A 21,442-nucleotide genomic window follows, 5' to 3' on the forward strand; every position below is an offset into this window, starting at 1 on the left:
TACGGTTTGTCGAAGATGAACACAGAGGGTAAAAATGAAGGGAGATCGGAAGATCGGAGTCGCTATGGATTTCTCCAAGAGCAGCAAGCACGCCTTGGAGTGGATGATCGATAATCTGCTGGACAAGGACGAAACGCTGATCCTGATCCATGTATTGCCGGTGAGCGGGAACGAGTCCGGCAATCAACTATGGACGACGACGGGATCTCGTGAGTTCCTTTTCTTTTTTCCTGGATTTCTTGCCGTCTTTGTTTTCCTGATCTGCGCGTTTTGGTATGTGTTTTAATTAATTTTGTAATGTGTTCGATCTGCTTCTAGCGCTGATTCCGCTGGCGGAGTTCCGCGAGCCTGAGGTTCAGAAGCACTACGGATTGAAGCCCGACATCGATGTTCTAGCTGCGCTCGACACCGCTTCGAGGCAGAAGCAGGTTAGATATATCGTCTTTTCACGTTTCCGAGATCAGAAATTTGACTGCTTGTGCCTATTTAACAAGAAATTCTCTGGAACATGGTAATGGTTTGTAACATATTTTTTGCTTAAATTCGCGGACAATGAAACTACCTTGTTCGTGTTAGAAAATAGATTCCTCGCTATTGTGTGCATCAAGCTAAGCTTTATTAGGACCAGAATAAATCAAATATTTGCTTATTTCAAATGGCAAATCCGATCAGGCGAAAATCTTGGCGAAACTTTACTGGGGTGACGCCCGCGAGAAACTATGCGCCGCCGTGGAAGATCTGGAATTGGACTCGCTTGTGATGGGAAGCAGGGGTCTTAGCTCATTACAGAGGTACTGAAATTCTTTAATATCTCTTTGATTTACTCTTTTGGTATTTCAGAGATTCATTATACTCCTGCTGACATTAGGATCCTGCTGGGGAGCGTTACAAACTATGTTCTTGTTCAAGCTTCTTGCCCGGTGACCGTCGTCAAGGGAGCCTGATATGGCAATTGCAGGGATACTATGAACTTACATGTCCATGAATAAGAACTGTGATCCGCTGTGTAATTTTTCTTCATCAGAAACTTGTTTATCCATCGCCTCATTATTATACTTTCTGATTGCATCGATTTGTAAGAATGGTGTTGCGGGGGATGTAATCTTCACGCACACATACGGTATTGCTTCCTGGAATGGAGAAGAAGATAAATATCGCCGGCAGGGAAAGCGATTGAAAGAGTGGAAGAAAGAGACAACGTAAAGTTTGAAGGATTAAACAATCAATTTCGGTGTCGTGTCGTCGGCTTATCTTACGTCGCCCTCGGAATTTTTGAATCTAAAATGTTTGTTTTAATGTGATGAAAATATTTTCCTTCAAAAAAAAACAATATTTTCTGCAGCAAATAATCCCACAATTGGTTACCATTTTCTAGATAAGATTTATATATAATACAAAACAGATGGAGAGTCTATCTTACTTCTTCAAACAATATGGTTATAATATAATAATTGTACTACCAACCAAACTATATAAAATTGAATATGGTATGATATCTACATCCCATTCTCTGAAGAAAATGAATTTTATGGATTCCATTGGAGTCGACAGATTCCACTGCTGATTAGTAGATCACGCTTTTCCGTTAAATGAAAGGGCTCAAACTAAAGTGTGCAGGCCGAATATCCTAATAATTTATTTATATAACTTATTATCTTTACATTAATGACCAAAGAGTATGACACTTATATGAAGGTTGTTAATGAAAGTAATCTGAGGTGTCTGCTGATGGAATAGTAGATACAAAATTTACACCTAGAGGAGTATGTATGAGAGTATCTTAACTATGACCTACATAGGGAATAGCCAATGTCATCCTTCATGTCATTTGTCTTGTTGGAGGCGTGATAGGTGATGTGATGATGACGAATAAAATGACAAAATTCTAATGATTGTTGCAGTGATGGTGACAGAGGGTCTCAAGACATGACAGGACAGCCATCGTGGGTGATGGCAATGACAGATTTTAAATGATGAAAGAGAGAGATAACGAGTAGAGGGAAGAGCCAGAGAGAGAGAGAGAGAGGAAGAGAAAAAGAGAGACGAGTAGGCAGAAGAAAGGAAAGAGGGAGAATGAGAGAAAGATACTGAGAGAGATAGATGCCAGTAAAGAGAGGGGAAGCAAGAGAGAAAGAGAGACCAAGAGAGAGACCAATAGATAGAAGTAGGGTTGGGAAAAAATGTTTCGTTCATCTGCAAACATGCGAATGAACGAACACGAACGGTCAAAATCGGACATGAACATTTTCGCGAACGGTTCGCGAACAGACGAACTGTTCGCGAGCAAGTGGCATTCCCGAGATAATGTAATATAAATTATTATTTTTTACACTAAAATAGAGAAAGAGAGAGGGAGAACGGAGATCTCCCTCTCTCTCTCTTCCCGCCCTCCTCTCCCGCCTCCCGTTCCCCAATCTCTCCCCTCCCTCCCTCACACACTCTGCCCGCTCCCCCCCGCCCCCTCTCTCTCTCTCTCTCTCTCTCTCTCTCTCTCTCTCTCTCTCTCTCTCTCTCTCTCTCTCTCTCTCTCTCTCTCTCTCTCTCTCTCTCTCTCTCTCTCTCTCTCTCTCTCTCCCTCTATCTCTCTCTCTCTCTCTCTCTCTCTCTCTCTCTCTCTCTCTCTCTCTCTCTCTCTCTCTCTCTCTCTCTCTCTCTCCCCGAACCCCTTTCTACCGTGTGCCCCCCCCCTCCGCCCTCCACCTCTCTCTCTCTCATCTGTTGTCTCTCCCTCTCTCCCTGTCTCTCTCTCTCTCTCCTGCCTCCGGTCTTTCTCTCTCCCTGTCTCTGTCTTTGTCTCTCTCTCCTGCATCCAGTCTCTCTCTCTCTCTCTCCCTCCCCTACCTCCATTCTCTCTCTCTCACTCCCCACCCCCTCTCACGTGCTCCCTCCCTTTGCTCCCTCTCTCATTTATCTCTCTCTATCTCTCTGATCATACATTTTTTACCATTTAAAAAAAGGGTAGCGTTCATGTTCATTCGGAAACGAACCGAAGACGAACACAAACCATATTTTTCATATGTTCGTTCGTCAACGAACAGTGTTCATTCAACGACGAAACATGAACTTCCCATCCCTAGATAGAAGAGGGGGGAGAGGGAGAATGAGAGCCAGATAGAGAGAGGGAACAGGGAGGAGAGGGGGAAGAGGGAGAATGAGAGTCAGACAAAAAGAGAGAGAACATGGAGGGGGGAAGAGGGAGAATGAGATATTGAGATAGAGAAGAGGGAAGAGGGAGAGTGAGATATTGAGAGAGAAAAGAGGGCAAGAGGGAGAAAGAGATACTGAGAAAGAAGAGGGAAAGAGAGGGAGAGAGAGAGAGAAAGAGGGGCGAGAGAAAAACAGTGAGAGAGAGATGTAGAGAGGGAGACACCAAGAGAAAAAACTGCGTAAGAGAGATAGAAATAGACAGAGGAAATAAAGAGAGACTAAGAGAGAGGAAGACACCTAAAGAGAGAGTGACCAAGGAGAGAGGCGACAGAGAGAGCCTAAAAAAAGTGTTCATATAAACTTACATCACCTGCAACGAGGAGAACTTATGGCGACATGACAATGGTGGGACATGAGGGCTGCAAAGTGTGACGCATGTGTGATGAATTTGAGTAAGATGTGTGATGCGATGGGTGACATGAGGCAGTATATGTCGCGGTTTTGTGTGTTGCTATCACCATCTGTCCCGTCACATTCTGGACTTCCCATCCTGGGACATGCTGTTCTCTAGTCCTACATGAATTAGCAAACAAATGTAGGGAAACGTCTCCAAAAATATTTAATATCAAGTAATTGTCCATACTAAATATGAACCGGAAACAGGATTAAAGAATTTTTTACATTGTTTAAGATTTGTTTACAAAACAATTAGTCATGTCCATAAGAGAAAGTTGTGTTCCAAATTATTTCTTACAACCTTCTGTCTATGTAGGGCTAGTGAGTGCAAGAACACAAAAGGTAATTTCTACCATATGCCCCACACCAACGACCAGCATTCCAGTCTGAAAATAGTAACTTCAACTTTTCTTAGTTAACTTCAAGGTCATATATTTAGTTGCTGTTTTTTAATTTCACTTTTGAAATACTTCATCTCATAAAATTTCTCAGTATAAGCTTTTAACCTCATTTAGTGTTTTAAAAAAAAATAGCTTCCAAGGCACAAATTTCTCATATTGACCAAGCTAGAATAAATTAACTTGATCAATGTTAAGGCGGATTTTGAGATTTATAACTACATGACTTGGCTCGTCAGCTTTATTGACTTGGATTCAGATAATGGGTATATGCCTAAATGGGTCCAATGAGTGTCCAATTCAAGACGCTTAACCAGCTTCAAGGATGGAGCTCATGAGTTAGTGTGCTTAAATATTTATCAGTCGTCTATATATCAAATATCAAATACAAATATTTTATATATTGCATTATTGATTCACAAAATATATGAAATATTCTTTTACAACATATTAGCACGTGTTCCAAAAATAACAGAACATAAAATTAATGTCTGATTTTACTCATCTTAAACCATTTAAATTTAATTTATCAATTTCAAAATATCTTTAAATATTTGAACAAAACTTTCCAAAACATAATAATATTTATCCCAATGGGAATAATTTCAATAATTTTCTCATTAGGAAGAACTTGACTCAACATGCAGTGTGCCAAGGAGCATGATAATCTCAAATTTAGGGGTTTTAATTTTCGTCGTTGGTAATTGAGATTATTCAATAAAAATTATATTTAACCATACTTAAGAATACTTAGTGATGAGTATGGATCGTCTCCACATGGAAAAATGATTAAGGAATTAATTTCTTATGATAGTGATGATCAATGAGAAAATAGATGAATACAAGAATAGAGGATATGAGCTAGTGATATTGAGTAAAAGGATGTAAGTTATATGTTAATTTAACGAGTAAGTGAACATTAAGGATGCGGTGATGGTTGAGTGCGTGGACGATAATAGTGGTTGAATGTAAACAGTGTGATGGAGAGGATAGAGAGACGAGATAAGAGGGTATAAAGGAGTAAAATGTGAGTGAAAATATGATGAAAAACACTAATTAAGTGAATTATGATGTCAGGAAAGAAACAACGTAAGGCAAAGACGCTTACCTTAGATCCTTAAGATCTGCCAGGATCGTGGTGATTTACGAGTTCATGTAAGCTACCCTTCTTCGACAATGCTTCTCCCCCACACACCGAGGACACCAAGAACACACTTGATGGATCTCAAAACTCATGATCTGTGAATCAGCCCACACAAGTAGGAAGCAAGTTCAAGATGAATTTCACAATGATACAGGCCTCTATTTATATGGATGGAAAGAGGAGGGGAAGACAAAGCAATGATGAAAATTTCAGCTCACTCGGAATTGTAGATCAAAAGTTATAGTCGTTTGAAGTTGAGCCAATCCTAGCCCTTGATTACATTCTCTCTCATCATCAGCATCCTCATTTTTCATGCCCGTTAAGAAGTCAAAGCGCTTGAGATTCCACATTTTTTGTATTTCGCGTGTGCACTTTTCATATTTCGCACCACGTGTACCTAGAAAAAGGACAAAGAAAAACAAAGGAAAACATTATAAAAACTCTTTCTCAAGGATGACGTGGTAGTGCGTCAGCGCCACGTCACCCTCTTTCTTCTTTTTTCTTTTTTTTTGAATGAGTGGACATGAGCGCACCACATCACCCTACGCCAAAAAAAGCCAAAAATACTTTAAAAGTTCATATCAAATAAAATAAAAGCCCAAAAAATAAGTACAAATATATGTTTCGACTTAAAAATCATAGCTTTCCAAAGTTACTATTGCAAAATTCCAGAAAAATCATATTATGTCTCAAAAATGATATTATTTTAGAATCTATTGTTAGAAAAATCCAAAAAATACAGAAAATTCAGAAAATAATTATAAAAATAGATTTAATCATTTTACGCTTGATAACATGCAAATGTGAGTGATTTAATGCAAATATACATGTAAATAACATCATAATAAAGTGCTTAACATGCATGCTATGAGAGCACAAAAGCAAGTTTTTACAGGCTATTAAAACAATATATAAGAATAAAAGTAAAAGTTTATTGTGTTTGGATATGATGAAATAAATACCACTATGTATCCATGATAATTCAACTTATTATGCACTTTATGTTGTCTAGAGACCTTCGTGCTTATTGGGAGAGTATGTGATGTCGAACATCGTCTAAGACGTCATCCGGTCAACACCGAGTATGATGGCTCTGTGCAAATAAAGGATAGTGGTATCAAATGTCGGCAATGCCATCGTCCGACAGATGAACCATAACAGGTCAACGTAACTACGATGTGAAGATGAGTGCCCTCAGTGCCATATGTACAGGCTCCGACTCAAGGGGGCACTGAGCTCCAAGCTTGGACGGGGTCACCAAGTGACGGCGACAGTGGCCTCTCAAACCTTGTCGGAGCGACGAAGGCGTCTACAGCCAAACAAAATCTTTCCGTAGGGCTTACACGTAACGGACGGTCTCTTCCGTACTGGTAAGACACTCAAGTATTATCTTAGTTTTCTCTCAATTCTTTCATCTCTCACCTATCTAGCACGAGCGTGGTGGAATCAAGACGAAAGTATATTGTCGAAGGTAAAATAACAAGCAGCGGAGAGAGGACATACCTCGTCGTCGGGTGGCTTGTTGTGCAGGTTATTCGTCGATAGCGGCGTCCAGAGCAAGTGCAATGGAGAGGAGACGGAGAGCATCGGCGAAGGGTGAAGGAGGGACCGAGGAGGCACGGCACGAGGCGTAGCTTCAGCTCAAGCAGGCGATGAGCCCGACTAGCACGTCCCTATAGGGATCGGAGCAGGTGGGGCCCAAGGCAGGTGCGAGCGATGGGGATGTCTCGATGGCGGGACACGGTTTGTGATGACTGTCGTCACAATATGTGTGGTCGAGCGGACCCGACGAGATGACTGACGTCGAGTTGATGGGCATCAATCGATCCAGCGGTGGTAGGTCAGCGCCTACTGACTGTCGTCGAGTTGCGCGATGGCGGCTAAGCAGCGTGAGTTGATCAGCTGCAGCTTGCCAGTGCGGCGGACGGGTGCAATGGGGTTGAATCCCTTCGAGAGGCAAGGAGGGCCTTCACTGTCCAGTCCCGTTGGATAATCGGATTGAAGAGGGTCATGGACGGATAAAGGTATCGGCGTCCCGTTTCCCCCCCTTCAGTTTCCCCTCTCTTCCCCCAAATCACTCAATGGGTACTTGAGAGGTTGCGACGGCCGATCAACTCCTCTTCAAACAGCGCGGCAAATGGGCGTCGGCGAGGTCCGTGGTGACAAGATCCGGCCCCTTATGGCACCTGCTGGACTTGGGAAGGCCCCAAACTGAGGACAATCGGCCAACCCGACCGGACGTCTCGATGGAAATTCACAAACCTGAGTCGTCGTCGGTTGATTCGTGGGGTCGCTGGCAACTCTAGGAGTGAGTAACTCTCCGTGTGAGCTGATTTTGCTGACCAGAAGGAGACTCCAACGTCGGGACCAAGGATAGTTCGTCGGGCGTTATGCCAAAGGCCGAATGAAAAAAGGGCAGAACGATAGCTGTGAAATTCCCACGATCGGCACCCAATTCAGCGCAAAATCAGAATCCTCCGTCCACTGGGATGTATCCGACCATTGGCCGTGTCCAGCAGTGGTAGAGGCAGATCGGCAGCGCAGACATGGGCCAATGGTGCTTCCCAGAGGTCAAATTGACCGTCCGTCGGGCAAACGACGGTGAGCCGATGCAGGACCACTCTGTGAGGAGAGAGAATATGGAGGGAGATGAGGAAGGACGGCGAACTGAGGCACCCTCATCGGCATCGCCAGAAGTTCCCAACTCTCCCTTCACCTTTTTCTTCCGTTTGCTCTCCTCTTCCCTTCTTCACCCTTCCTTCTTCCTATGCGGGAGGGGGAGACCTGTCTTTCCTTAAGCAAAATTCCAATTTCACAAAAAAAACAAGTCTAAGAACCTAGGGCGCCCCCCTCTTCCCTTATAAAGGGGAAGAGGTCAAATTGGGCCCCCCAGGGGGGTCACAAGGGGGAAGAAAAGGGTCCATTAAGGGGGCCCTTATATATTGGGCCCCCTCATTACAAAATGAAGAGGGAAATTAAAATAAAAAGAAAAGAAAAGAAAAGAAAGAAACAAGGGCACAAGGGAGGGGTTCCAAATTGGCTAAGGATCCCTCCTCGTGACGATGAAGAAGGAAGTACGAGAAGTGTCGGGAATGCTACGAAAACACACGATGAGACGAGAAAACATAAAACATGAGAAAGAACGACAAAAACAAAAGTGATGATCGAGTATCTTTCACTTAGTCTTCAACGTCGATGGTGGGCGGCGCGGACGACGTCGACGACGATCCTTGATGGCGTGCGCCATCAGTATGTTCACGTATTGATTCACGATACTTAACGATGAGTCCTATTTAGTGTGATGCTGCAGCGTACTACGGGTGGTGACACCCAACCCTGATCTTTCAGACCATCGCCCCTATAGTGATTGATGCAGGACGGCCTTGCAGATGCGGGTCAAAAGTTTAGTGTTGACGGGTCGCAGGAGCCTGTAGATGGAGATTTTGGATACGATTGAGTGTTGATTTGCCATTGAGTTGACCGTTGACTGATTCAAGGAACAGGGTGGGTAGACCAAGGAGAGACTAGCCAGAGAGAAAGATGTTTTAAAAGGAGAGAAAGAGAGGGAGAGTCAAAGGGAGAGAAGTAGCGCTATTGTGAGAGGAAGAAAGAAGGCATTAATGAGAGAGGGAGAAATAACACCAGAGAGAGAGAGAGAGAGAGAGAGAGAGAGAGAGAGAGATCTGGTTATAAAGAGCGTGGATGTGGGAGATAACAGGAGAAAATAGAGAAGATAGAATGAGAGAAAATAGAGAAAATAGAATGAGGAGAAAATAGAGGAGAGAGGGTGAATGATAGAGCATTTGAATGAGAGAAGTATTAGGCGACGGAAGGAGAGGGAGCAGGCGGCAGAGAGAGAGAGAGAGGGTGCACGATAGAGAGATAATGTCAGAGAAGGAGCTCATAGAGAGAGAGAGAGAGAGGGATCTGAAGAGAATTGGAAAGAGAGCTGACTGAGAGAAATAACTGGAGAGAGAGATACGATTAAGAGAGAGGGTCCGATAGAGAGAAAGAATGATGGAGAGAGGGAAAGCGATAGCTGATAGAGAAAGAAGAGAGAATCCAACAGAGAGTGCCAATGAGAGAGGAGTAGCACATGAGAGAGGGAGGGAAAGCGTTACCGATAAAGTGATAGAGAGAGAGCAATTTGAAATAAAGAATGTGAAAGAGAGATGATTGAGAGAACGGGAAGAGAGAGGGCGAATGAGAGGGAGATCTAAAAAGGGAGACGATTGAGAGAGATAACGAGGAAAGAGAGGGCGAACGAGAGGGAGATCTAGAAAGAGAGAAGATTGAGAGAGATAACGAGGAAATAGAGAGCGATTGAGAAATAACTAGAAGGAGAGACGATTGAGAGAGAGAATGGGAAAAGAGAGGGCGAACGAGAGGGAGATCTAGAAAGAGAGAAGAATGAGACAGATAAAGGGGAAGGAGAGGGCGTCCCCGGAGTGGTGGCGGCGGCGGCACTTCCGGTGGCGACATCAGCAGTGGCTGAGGAGAAACCAATGGGCAAAATTTATAGAAGGAAACTTGATGAAGGACAACTACAGAGGCTGACGACTAGGGAGACGGGAGTGATAATGAAGGATAGAGGGTGTTGGACAGGTTTGGAGAGGGATAAATAGACTGCAAAATCCACACGATTGAATTCGTAAACTTAAAACCGATGAGATAATGGTGGTGCAGCCCCGTTTCTTGTCGAGGGGGGAAGTACTATCTTCAACCACCATGACGATGCCGAAGCACCAAATCCAATACTCAAATTTACGTCCGCGGGAAATCTCATGAAAGAAAGAATTTGTGGAAGTTCCAAGAAAGTCAAATCAAATCTGACGACGGTGGAAGAACACTCGTGGAACACTGGACGAAGAACACTCGACACCAAAGAGTTCAGGCGTACCTCAGCACCGTGGTGCGTGACGAGGCTGCGGGAAATTCAGGTCGTGACGAGATTGGGCGATCCGGGCGTTGTGTGGCCCACTAGACGAATATGTCTAGGTGTTTCGGGCGTTGAACGACCCTAATATGGAAGCGTTTTAGCTAGCCGGATCGCTCGATGGTGAAGGCACTTGGACGACGAGAAGAGGCTGGGGTTCGGGCGAGTGTAGGTGCAGGTGACACTGACGTGCGCGGGCGGCGGTGAGTGGGGTGGCCGGCGCAAGTGCCTGGCACGGGCGGCCTGCGCTTGGCGCTAGCGCTGGCGGTCCTGTGCGGGTGACCAGCACTTGGGCCGGGCGTGGGCGGCCTTGAGCGGGCAGCCTGCGCTTGGCGCCGGCATGGGCAGCCCTGTGCAGGCGGCCAAAGTTGGGCGCGGGCGCGGGCGGCCTTGAGCGGGCAGCCTGTGCTTGGCGCTGGCCCGGGCGGCGCTATGTGGGCGGCCGGCGCGGGGTGCGAGCGCAGGCGGCCTGCGCCTGGCGTTGGCATTGGCGGTCCTGTGCAGGCGACCAGCGCTGGTGCGTGGGCGCGGGCGGCCTTGAGCGGGCGGCCTGCGCTGGGCGTGGGCGGGGGCAGCCTTGAGCGGGCGGCTTGCGCCTGGCGTTGGCGCTAGCAGTTTTGTGCGGTGGCCTGCGCTTGGCGCTGGCGTTGGCGACCCTGGACGAGCGGCCGGCGCTGGGCGCCGGCGCGGGCGGCCTTGGGTGGGTGGCCTGCGATCTGGTGCCGGCACAAACGGCCCTAGGCGGAGAGGAATGGGTAGGAGAGAGAAGAGAGAGAAAAAAATGGAAGGGTGGAGGAAAGGAGAGGGAGAGATCGGCGTCCGACGATGTGTGGCGGTGGCAATGGCGGTGGCGGTGGCAATGGCGGTGGCAGCGGCGATCTGAGGGTGGAAGGTAAGGGAGGCTAGAGCAAGTCCTCCGAGAAGAGTTTAACAAAAACTCAATTCCTGAATCATGACTTGCCTAACTGTTTCTTGGAACATTGGCCTATACATATAGGCCTTGGAGGAAAGAGAAAATATAGTTAATAAAAATAAAAATAAAAATAAAGACGAGTTTCGTGTCACGTCAGGGGGCAGTTTTGGATCTGCCTTTGGCTACGTGTGAGGACGCGTGAAGGGGTGTGCGTGGGTGGAGACGTGCGTGAGGCTGGCGTGTGGACGTGGTCCGGTGACAATGGCGGCGTGTCCTTAGTAGTGGCGTTGACTTCGGATGACGGTGGCGGCGCTTCTAGTGTTGATGCGTTGACGCTGTTGCCATCAAAACTTTTCTTCCAATTAAATTTGCCGTTAAAAACAATGAAGTTTTGGAATCTTATAGATCCATAGAGTGGAAGAAGAAAGTGGGAAGCGTGGGGAAAGTGGGTGGCGGCAGTCGTGACTCCAACTGCCACAAATGTGGGTTTGCTCGTTGTGCAATATCCACTAGTGATAACCCACTATGGCTGGTTTGTGTGCCCATCAGCGCCCTTCAAGTAGATTGGGGTGACCAGTGCGCGCTGGAGCACGCGAGCTGACAAGAGCGCACGTGCTAGTGTGACAGGTGCCATGTACACGGGAGATGTGCAGGCTGAAAGGTGGTACTCAAAGCTATGCGGGGAGCCGTGCGGCTGCGCACGAGCATCACGTATGCAAGGCGTAAGGTGGGAGACATCTCGATAGTGAGCAGCGAGACGGCTTGGGTCTAGCTTGAGGTGCCGAACACTGCGTCCAGCTTGAGGTGCTATGCACGACGCCAGCTAAACGGATCGAGCAAAAGGTTTCAGCGCGGGTGCTACGGCGTGTGTGATTGCCCAAGGCTCGGGTGGCGTGCTTGATTGCCACGCCCACGTGTGCGTGGCACCTGGCCCGGGGGCACGCATGTAACAGAGGTGTCGCCGGGTGAGCGTACCGGGCTACGAGCCTCAAAGCACGAAGGTGCCCCTTATGAAAGCGCGTGGTGCTTCCTCTCGTTACTTTGGTATCAACACTACTCTTCCCCCATGTAATGCTTGTGACGACTATGTAACCTTTTTTGTGATATCAATGCAATGACCCTATTCCTCGAGGAGGCTGCATCCCCACCCTCTCCTCTAACCCCTTCTATGCGATCTTAAGCTATCACAAGAGACTCCCGTTCCAAGAGATCAAGGCTGCTCAACGTTCTGCTCCAAGCATTGAGGCCAACACATCTCGTAGTTATATTTTTACTTTTATTCAATGATTGGTTTTGTCAATCATTCAAAGATATGTCTAACCTTATAATTTCAAAGTCTAAAATGACTAATCATGCCTATTGTAGTGCACAAGAACATGTGGAAACAAGAGAAAATAAAGCCATTTAATTGTATTTGATGTAATTACCAATCTGATGGCCTGATACAACTTAAAAATCTGCCCGTGTTAAATATAAATGGAGTACCCATGACAATTAGAGCTAATGAAAATTTTGCGCTGATTTTATTAGCATTAAATGCAATGTGACATGTTCTTGCAGTGAGCAAATATGGGCCGATGTGATTAGAAGATCTTTTGGGACAGGTGTTATCGTGGTAGTTATGCCAACAATAAAAAGGAATAATCAGTAATTAGTGCCACATTCTAGGAGCACCTTTTAGATCAAATCAGATCATGTAAATCAGATCATGATGGAAACATGGAAAAGGGAAAATGAAAATGCAATGTGATGACGCACGCCATTGAAGATCATCGACAACGTCGTTTGCGCCGCCCGCCACCGTTGCCTAAGATCGGGTGAAAATCGCTTAATTTATCCCATTGTGTTTTTTTGTTGTTCTCTCGTGTTTTATGTTTTCTAGTCTCATCGTGCTTTCGTCGCGTTTGCAACATGCCTCGCACTTCTTTCGTCATCGTCATGGGAAGGGATCCTTAGTCATTTTTGGATCCCCCTCCCTTATGCCATCCTCCCTTATTTCTCTTCTTTCTTTTATTTTTAATTTACCCTTTTACCTTGTAATGAGGGGGGCCATTATATAAGGGCCCCCCTTAATGGACCCTTTCCCCTTTTTGTTGACCCACTAAGGGGGCCCCATTGACCTTCCCCTTTATAAGGGAAGGTGGGCGCCCTAAACATTTCAGATTTGTTTTCTTTGAAATCGAGTTGAAATTTTCATCAAAGAAGATAGGTCTCCCCCTCCCACATAGGAAGAAGGGAGGGTAAAGAAGGGAAGAAGAGGGCGGAAGATGAACACACAGCTGGGAAATTGAAGGGGTTCAGAGGGTCCGCTGATAAGGGGTCTACCTGACCATTCTGTTATTGTTCCCCCTGGCCCCTGTGTTTTCTCTCTTCACCCTCTTGGACAGCAGCCGTGTGTCGGCTCCACACCGAGCGCCGATGGAGGATCGGCAAATCGTGTCAGCCAATTTGCTACCCAAACTGTATTTTTGATCTGCCCCAATGATAACCGAATAACGGGAGAACACGGCCAGGGGAGCTTGACTTAGGATTTTGGGCAAATTTTTGGAGCGGCGTCACCGTTCAAAAGCCCGGCATTTCTCTGCGCCGCCCACCCACCACTGCCGCTGCCAATTGAGAGTGTGGACGAGCAGTTCTGAACACCCTAAAACCTGGGCAACGCTCGAAGTCCCTCTGGTTATTGTTTTTGTGCCTGGACAAACGGGAATTTTATCAGTCGGGCATTCCAACCAGCTAGACGGGAATCGTCGCTGACTATTGAGAATTCATTTGTCGACAGGCATCCCATTGCATTGGCAGTCAGATCAAAGGCTCGGCCCCAATTGGACTTGAATTGGGAGCCGGTTCAATTGGATCAGTAATTAGCGACCCCGACCGGAGAGGACGCCGAACGCATATGGTTGACTCACGTCCGGCCCCAAGTCCGACGCCCCTCAACCCTCAAGTTATCCGCCACGCCACGTCTGCGTCTCCTCTGGACCGTCCGACCACACGAGTTGCTGCCTAAGGCCGCCTTGGCCCACATCCGACCGTTGAGACGATTCACCACTCGCGGCCACCATCGGACCCCGTCCACACGGGTCCATAGGAACATGCTAGCTGGGTCCCTCACCACTTGAGCTGAAGCCTTGTCTCGCGCCCTCCTCCTCGGTCCCTCCTTCACTCTCCGGCCGATCGCTCTCTGGCTCCTCTCCATTGCACTTGCTCTGACCGCTGCATCGACGAACATCCTGCACGATGAGCCGCCCAACGACGAGGTACATCATCTCTCCGCTGCTTGTTATTTTACCTCATGCAGTATACTTTCATCTTGATTCCACCGCACTCGGGCTAGGTAGGTGAGAGAGGAAAGAATTGAGAGAACTACGACACATTTGAGTGTCTTACCGATACGGACGAGTCTGTTTGTTACGTGCAAGCCCTACGGATTAATTTTGTTCGCCCGTAGATGCCTTCATCGCTCAGACAAGGTTTGAGAGGCCACAGTCGTCGTCACTTGGTAACCCCGTCCAAGCTTGGAGCTCGGCGCCTCCCTTGAGTTAGAGCTGGCACGTACGACACGTAGGGCACCCATCTTTGCATCGTAGTTACATCGACTCATTAGGGTGCATCCGTCGGACGATGACACCACCAAAAATTGATACCACTATCCATTATCAGCACCAAACCATCATATTTGGTATCGACCGGACGATGTCCCCGACGACGTCCGACATCACATTGTTCTTGAGGGCCGAACTTCAAGATGTGATATATCATGTTCAACTGCTGGATTCAGCTAAAACTTTAAGGTTCACTTTGTCTTTTTCTTGTATTTTAATGCACATGCAAAAATTCACTACGGTAGACTAGAAAGATGGAAAAAACTTCTTCAAGGAGTGCTCAATAGTGTTGGCCTCAATGAACACAACACACATCTTAAGTCACATTTTTTTTTGAATTTCTTGTGATAAACATGTGAGTTTCATATGGCTTTGTGGATTTCCTTCTTGTTTATTTCCAAGACATAAAGCAAGGGTGAAATGTACAGTTCTATCAAGGGTAACTTAGAAAGAGAATTCAATTATTTTTCTCTCACAACAAAAATTAGCTACATGGATCGATATTAGTAGAGTAAATAAGCAATCTATAAATATTTTCAATTAAACTTATGGCCCTATATGTCCATTCCTTGGTATCCTAATATATCTTTCCTCGAGCGAGAGACAACATCAAGAGGACCCCATCGTATTATTCTTCTATTCGTCATAGAAGATCATGATATCTTTGAGAAGATAAAAATATAGATGACTAAGTCATCATTCCACCACACCTTAGGTTGACCTAAATATGTGGGAGAAGGCTTAGAAAACTTGAGGCCATCCTCTCATTATTTTTGCTATATATTTCCTAATTTACTCTATGTTACTCTAAATCTCGAAATATATCATTACAAAAAAGCACATTTCAGATTTATATATCATCCTCTGTGTGAACCAACCACTTCTCCTAATATGCTTTATCTTTAGTGTTTAATAAAAAATTAGAATCTTTAAGGATCTGTTAAAGATCTCTGATCCAGCTGGTTTTTATCTCTTTGGATTTCGAAGGCCTCAATCTATAGGAATTGACTACAAGAACGCTACAAACAGAGTTCTATAACTCGGATTCGAGGCCATTGAATTGTTGAGGTAAGTTTTTTAATCCAAATTTTAAAGTGGCAATATCTTTGGGTTCTAATGGGATAACTGTGTCAAATCTATGCTTAATTTGCTCTTCTTGAGGAGCCGCATCCATCCATATAATTTTTCCATTGTGAATCCTTTGATATAATCTGTTTTGTATTCATCTTTAAGCTTCGTTGTCGTAAAAATTTGCAGCCCGCAATCTGATGCGAATTGCTGCATCATCAGGGAGCCAAGGCCGCCCACCTGACATGGATGCCACGTTTTTGGGTTCGGCCTTCGTGGTAGCCAGCTGGCAGAGGCACATGGGTCCACTGTTGCTTCAGTGGACCATGTCCCTCCCACGTCAGCCGCCCGATGCGCCAAGCCATCGGCTCAGACTCCCTAGCTGCATCTAATGGCTCTGAAAATGCAAAAACAAATAAAAAACAAACAAAAAGTATTTAAAAATAAAAAGCAGCCACTATAACGCTGCCAACAGTCATAAAGGTGGGCACATCTCGACCATCGAACATGACACTTGTCATGATCTCGGCGGTTTAAATGATGGACCAAAGGTGCACCGCTCGACATTTCAAAATCCAGAGCTGTTGGCATTCAATGCGTTGAATGCCACTGGCTCATCAAATCCGCCTTTTGACCTAGTTCACCCTGAGATTGCCATGGTAGATCCTACGACATTTGTTCATTCAAATATACAGATGGATCATATTACAGCCATTCGATCGACCATGTCATCACTCTCGTTGGCTTATTTTGAGAAACCCCATAATGCATTAAATGTGTTGTCAGGAGTTCAACTTACAGCTCCGATTGATCTTTGACTCTTCCCTTCTATCCCTACTGTCAGATGCAAAAAAAATCACCAATCGCACGACTGTGAAGAGGCCACGTCAGCCCAAAACCTTCTATCTCATCCATCCTGGGTCGATTAGGGCAACATGGTCGATCCTGGCATGGCCAACCGGATTGAATCGGCCGCATTCGATGCTGTCGACACGCCCGATCCTGGTTCGGTCGACTCAGCTGAGATCTACCTGATCGACTCGATCGAGACTAACTAGGTGCCACGGTCGACTCGTCTTAGTTTGATTGGGTCGACCTGGTTGACATAGGTGAGTTTGACTGGGTTGGCTCGGCCAGGCTCGACTAGGTCGACCGGGTCGATACTGCCCGAGTCACCCATGTTGACTTCGCTGAGACCGACTCGGTCGACCCGGCCGAGTTCGAGCGGGTTCCCCCAATTGACTCAGTTGGGCCCAACCAGACCGACTAATAAGCCTAAAAATGATGTGTAAATACCTCGTTGATTGGACTTTTAGACTTATGCAATACAATTTATCAATACCCTTGATCACTAAATATTGTGTATAGAGCAAGCAAGGGGTCGAACCATAGGGAGGCAACAAGCAAGAGTTTTTATCCAATTTAAAATAAATTAATTCAAGAATGAATTAATTTTACAATTAATATACCTTAATTATGTTTTTAATTAATCAAAATTAAGTAAAAAATTAATTTTGATTTTAAATATTTTCAATCAAAACACTCAAGATAGGATAATTTTAATTATAAGATCAGATTAATTCGGATTAAAAATTTCCCCATTATTATAAAAATTTAAGACAATTTTTATGAATTAAAATTGGAAATTAATAATCAAGAAGGGGGTTTTGAAATTGGGACTTCAAGATGGACCGATTTTTTGATGAAATTTTATATTTAGGTTTTTAAAATATTGAGTTAAATTTTGAAATAATCAATTTTGAAATCTAGAGAGAGACAATAGATGAATTAACCTAGAGAGAGAAAGTAAAGAATTAGAGTAAAGGTGAAATCCAACCCTAATTTAAAAATCTAAAAATGCAGAATTGTTCCAAATCTATTTAACACTAAAGATTAAAAATCAGATCTAGAATCAAAATCAAATTGCAATGCTAATTTCATTCAAAATAAATTATAGGGCATGTACATTTCGCCTATGCCAACGCGAAATGAAGAATCAAGATCTGTTGACTTCAGAAACAACTCGTGTCCTTCTTGGCCAAATCCTTGGGGAGAGCTTCAAAAGGTGAATTTGCCTTTTTTCAGACCTCTATTTAAAGATCCAACCATATGGATTGTAGAGGGGTAAAAGACAAACATGCCCTCAAAATTTCAGCACAATCGGACGTCTAGATCTCAAGATATCATCGTTTTATTGAGGATTAATCTACGCCGTTAGATCTCTTTTATCTCTCTTAAAAATGGCATTTTCTGATTGGTTGGTGCTTTTTTTTCTCATTTTCCCCATTCTCGGATTGCGTTCTGACACGTTTTGTGCACTTCCACAGTGCGCAATCTTTGGAAAATGACGCTTCATTTACGCAGAGGAAAATGTGCCACGCCGCCTTTTTTAAAGAAAAACAGAAAAGATAAAAGATCACTTTTTAAGAAGTTATTACACGCAAGGTCGATTTCCACATGCATTTAATGCACGCGGCAAATCGATTTTTGCGTGTATTAAATACAATCATTAAAAAATTGCACGTGTGTCGGTTGCCGCGTGCATTTAATGCACGCGGCTAACCGGCTGCGGTACGAGGTAGCCTATCGTTTAATAAATGCACGTGCGCGTCAAAAATGTAATTTAATAAATGTATGCGGAGATCAATTCTCCACGTGCGTTTATTGCACGAAAAGCTTAATTTCAAAATAAACAAAAAATGTACCTTTTCGGTCATTGACTGCCACGTTCTTTTTGGCAAAATCATTTGCTCATTATGGCCCTTCCAATCATTCGTTCGAATTTTTGGGCGAATGATGTGGACGCCATAAATTTAATAAAAACATATTTTAAAATACTAAATAATAAAATATGTATTATTTAAATTCGTAAAATCATTTCTTGGCTTAATATTGGTTAGAAAATTATAAAAAATATGGAAAAATTCCAGAAAAATTATGAAATCCCTTACCAGCCTTTAGCCAAGTATTTAAGGCCCTGTAAAAAAATTTATTTAATGAAATGAGGTTAAATACCATAAAATAATAGAAACAATAATAAAATCAATGTGTAAGTCATTTATCTTCATTTATACATGATAACATGCAAATATAGCCATTAAAACATATAAATGTACTGAGTTATTCACCAATTAAACATTATAATTTGCAAGTTATTGCCAAAATTCTGACCAGGTTGACCTGGTGGACCCGACCGACTCGGCCGATCGACCTAGCCGAGATAGGCTGGGTCGACCTAGTCGACATAGCCGACTTTGGCAATGTTGACCCGGTCGACCCAATCGTATTGATTAGGTCTGGCCTGGTCAAACTGGCTGACGCGACTGACATCGACTAGGACGAGCAAGTCGAATCGACCAATCCTGATTGGGTCAACCCAATTGTAGCGGGTGGGTCCAACTCGGTTGACTTGGCCTACCCAGACCGACTTGCCAGAGCTGATCGGGTCTTATGAGGCTGTACAGGCAGATCTTGAGGCAAATTTAGGTGTTGACTCTACGGAGTCGATCAAAAAGACGTATAGACCTGAGTAGACTATGCCACACTCAATAGAGGCTGGACGGGAGGAGTTAGTCGACTCGACCTAGTTATGCCACACTCAATAGAGACTAGTCGAGAGGAGTTAGCCAAGCAGTTGGGAGTCGCCTCGAATGATATGGGTGGACTGACGAGTAGACCTGGTCAAAAAGTGCCTACACAGAGTGGACTACTTGGAAACATTCGAGGGGGGACAAAGACCGAAGGGCATACCATCAGACAGAGACCATCAATGACATGGGCAACGAAGGTTATGGGGATTACATAGATGGCTACTGCTCAACCACTTCTGAAGACTACACTTCCCCCCCTCTATCATGATCATATTTCAACACGCGGATATCTTGAATCCAAGGGAGTGAGACTAGTCGCATTCTCCAAAGAGGAAATCACAAGAATGGCAGAGCCATTTGCATACACTCTGATAAGGAGATTCTCAAACAAGCATCCCCTTATCAATGACACTGCATGAGTATATTTAGCCCAAGGATACTTTCATAGACATGTAGTCATCGGTGCGCGTAACCACCGTAGTGTCTATATTTGTTTCCAACTAGAAGCTGATTTTTGAAGAGCCTGGAGCCTCACTACCTAGAATACTAGTGGCTATGTTATGCACACATATCAATGGATGGCAGAGCAGACGAGCACCGCACGAGATCATTCTCCACATTTGGTCCCCGTGTGGATAGGCTTCTCAGGCTTATGACCCCATCTCTTCACCCCCACCATGTTGGAGTCACTGGCCAGTGCTGTAGGAACATTTATACGTCTTGACAAAGACGTACATTTGTTCAAACTGCTCAGGATACGCGCGAGTTTGTGTAGAGATTGATCTATTAGCCCATTTCCATCGCATGATTCTTATTAGGAATGGAGATGAGATGATCCACTGGACCGTAGTGTATGAGAACCTCCGACGGTTCTATACACAGTGCACACTTTTGGGACATACCACTCACACGTGTCACCATAAGATGACACAAGACACTTCACCCCCCAAATGGACTACCTCCCATCATTGCCCTATGATGATTATATAGTGGAGGTGAAAGTCTTTAACCAAGGGCGCCACCCTAACCAGAAACTGTTGCCTACTGCACGTGCGACCACTTGACCGCAGGGTGTATCGAGTGGGTCGCCCTCCCTAGCCCAAGGCCCCGTGCCAATCAAACCTATTTTGGTTCGACCTACTCCTACAGCGGCATAGTGGGTGAAGAATGGTGTTGATAAGCACCCCAGACCTAGGGAAAAAGATGCCATATGTACTAGCCACTTGTCGGGCAAAAGGAAAGAGGTTCTATCCCCTACACTGACCTCAAATGCCTTTGCTCTTTTAGATGTAGCAGATGGATCTAACACTCATAGTGCCCACATGTTGCCTCGACTTCCCCTTCCCCTAGTCCCTCTCAGCCTATACCTTCCCAGCCCTCCATGCCACCCCCTACTCAACAACCATCCCCTCGACCTTTACCCGCATCTCCTATTACTATTAGCCACTCCATTCCTCCACTCTCCCCCGACGAATCTCGAAGCCCTCCACCACACGTACCCCTCGCTGCCCATCTCCTAGCCAGCCTACGCCTCCCAGCCAGCCCCCCTTCCCATCCCCACCACCCACCTTCCCACTCACCCACACTCACCCACACTCACCCTCCCCCACCCATCTTCTCAGTTAGCCCCCCTCATTTGCCCCTACCCATCGTCCCACTCACCCCCACTCACCCTCCCCCACCCATCTTCTCAGTTAGCCCCACTCATCTGCCCCTACCCAGCGTCCCACTCACCCCCACTCATTGGTCCACTTCCCCAACATACCCCCTCTGTCTCTCCCCCACCCACCGGACACACTACTTGATCCCCACCCATCCCATATACCACTTGCTATGGAGGAATGCTTGAATGATCATCAAGCCTCTCTCCCTAGTGATGAAACAAATGGGGACACTAGTGCATTCACTTCTACGAGCGAGGAGGATGCCGATGCCTCCATATCTAAGGGCTCAAATACGGACATCCCACCACCCCCTAGACATCACTCAAATACAACTCCCACTCGTCACATATATAACACTTGATCGCGGGTGCGCCACAAGAGTTGATAGTACTATGATTCCTAGTCTCATTTGGAGTTGTCGAGGGATAGGAAACCCTCTTACCCAGGCCCACCTCATGTCCTTCATCAATAAGCACAAACTAAGAATTGTTGGGCTTATTGAACCGATGATTGCACCGGATATC

At 45.3% G+C, this 21,442-nt stretch overlaps 1 protein-coding gene across 1 annotated transcript; it reads left to right on the forward strand.

Annotated features, from left to right (window-relative positions):
* The first annotated feature begins 14 nt into the window (after nucleotides 1-14).
* Nucleotides 15-1,055, forward strand: LOC144700464 (Adenine nucleotide alpha hydrolases-like superfamily protein). Its single transcript, XM_078571865.1, has 4 exons — nucleotides 15-209; nucleotides 319-428; nucleotides 673-791; nucleotides 869-1,055. The coding sequence occupies exons 1-4, from the start codon at nucleotides 35-37 to the stop codon at nucleotides 942-944; spliced, it is 480 nt and encodes a 159-aa protein (XP_078427991.1). The 5' UTR covers nucleotides 15-34; the 3' UTR covers nucleotides 945-1,055.
* Nucleotides 1,056-21,442: the final 20,387 nt, after the last annotated feature.

This window comes from Wolffia australiana, chromosome 1, assembly GCF_029677425.1.
Source record: "Wolffia australiana isolate 7733 chromosome 1, ASM2967742v1".
Lineage (NCBI taxonomy): Eukaryota > Viridiplantae > Streptophyta > Magnoliopsida > Alismatales > Araceae > Wolffia > Wolffia australiana.

Excerpts from the sequence above, each read along its gene's own strand:
- LOC144700464 (XM_078571865.1), top strand. The coding sequence starts at position 35 with ATGAAGGGAGATCGGAAGATCGGAGTCGCTATGGATTTCTCCAAGAGC. Across the intron at positions 210-318 it reads ATGGACGACGACGGGATCTC|CGCTGATTCCGCTGGCGGAG; the intron begins GTGAGTTCCTTT and ends ATCTGCTTCTAG. Across the intron at positions 792-868 it reads GGTCTTAGCTCATTACAGAG|GATCCTGCTGGGGAGCGTTA; the intron begins GTACTGAAATTC and ends TGCTGACATTAG.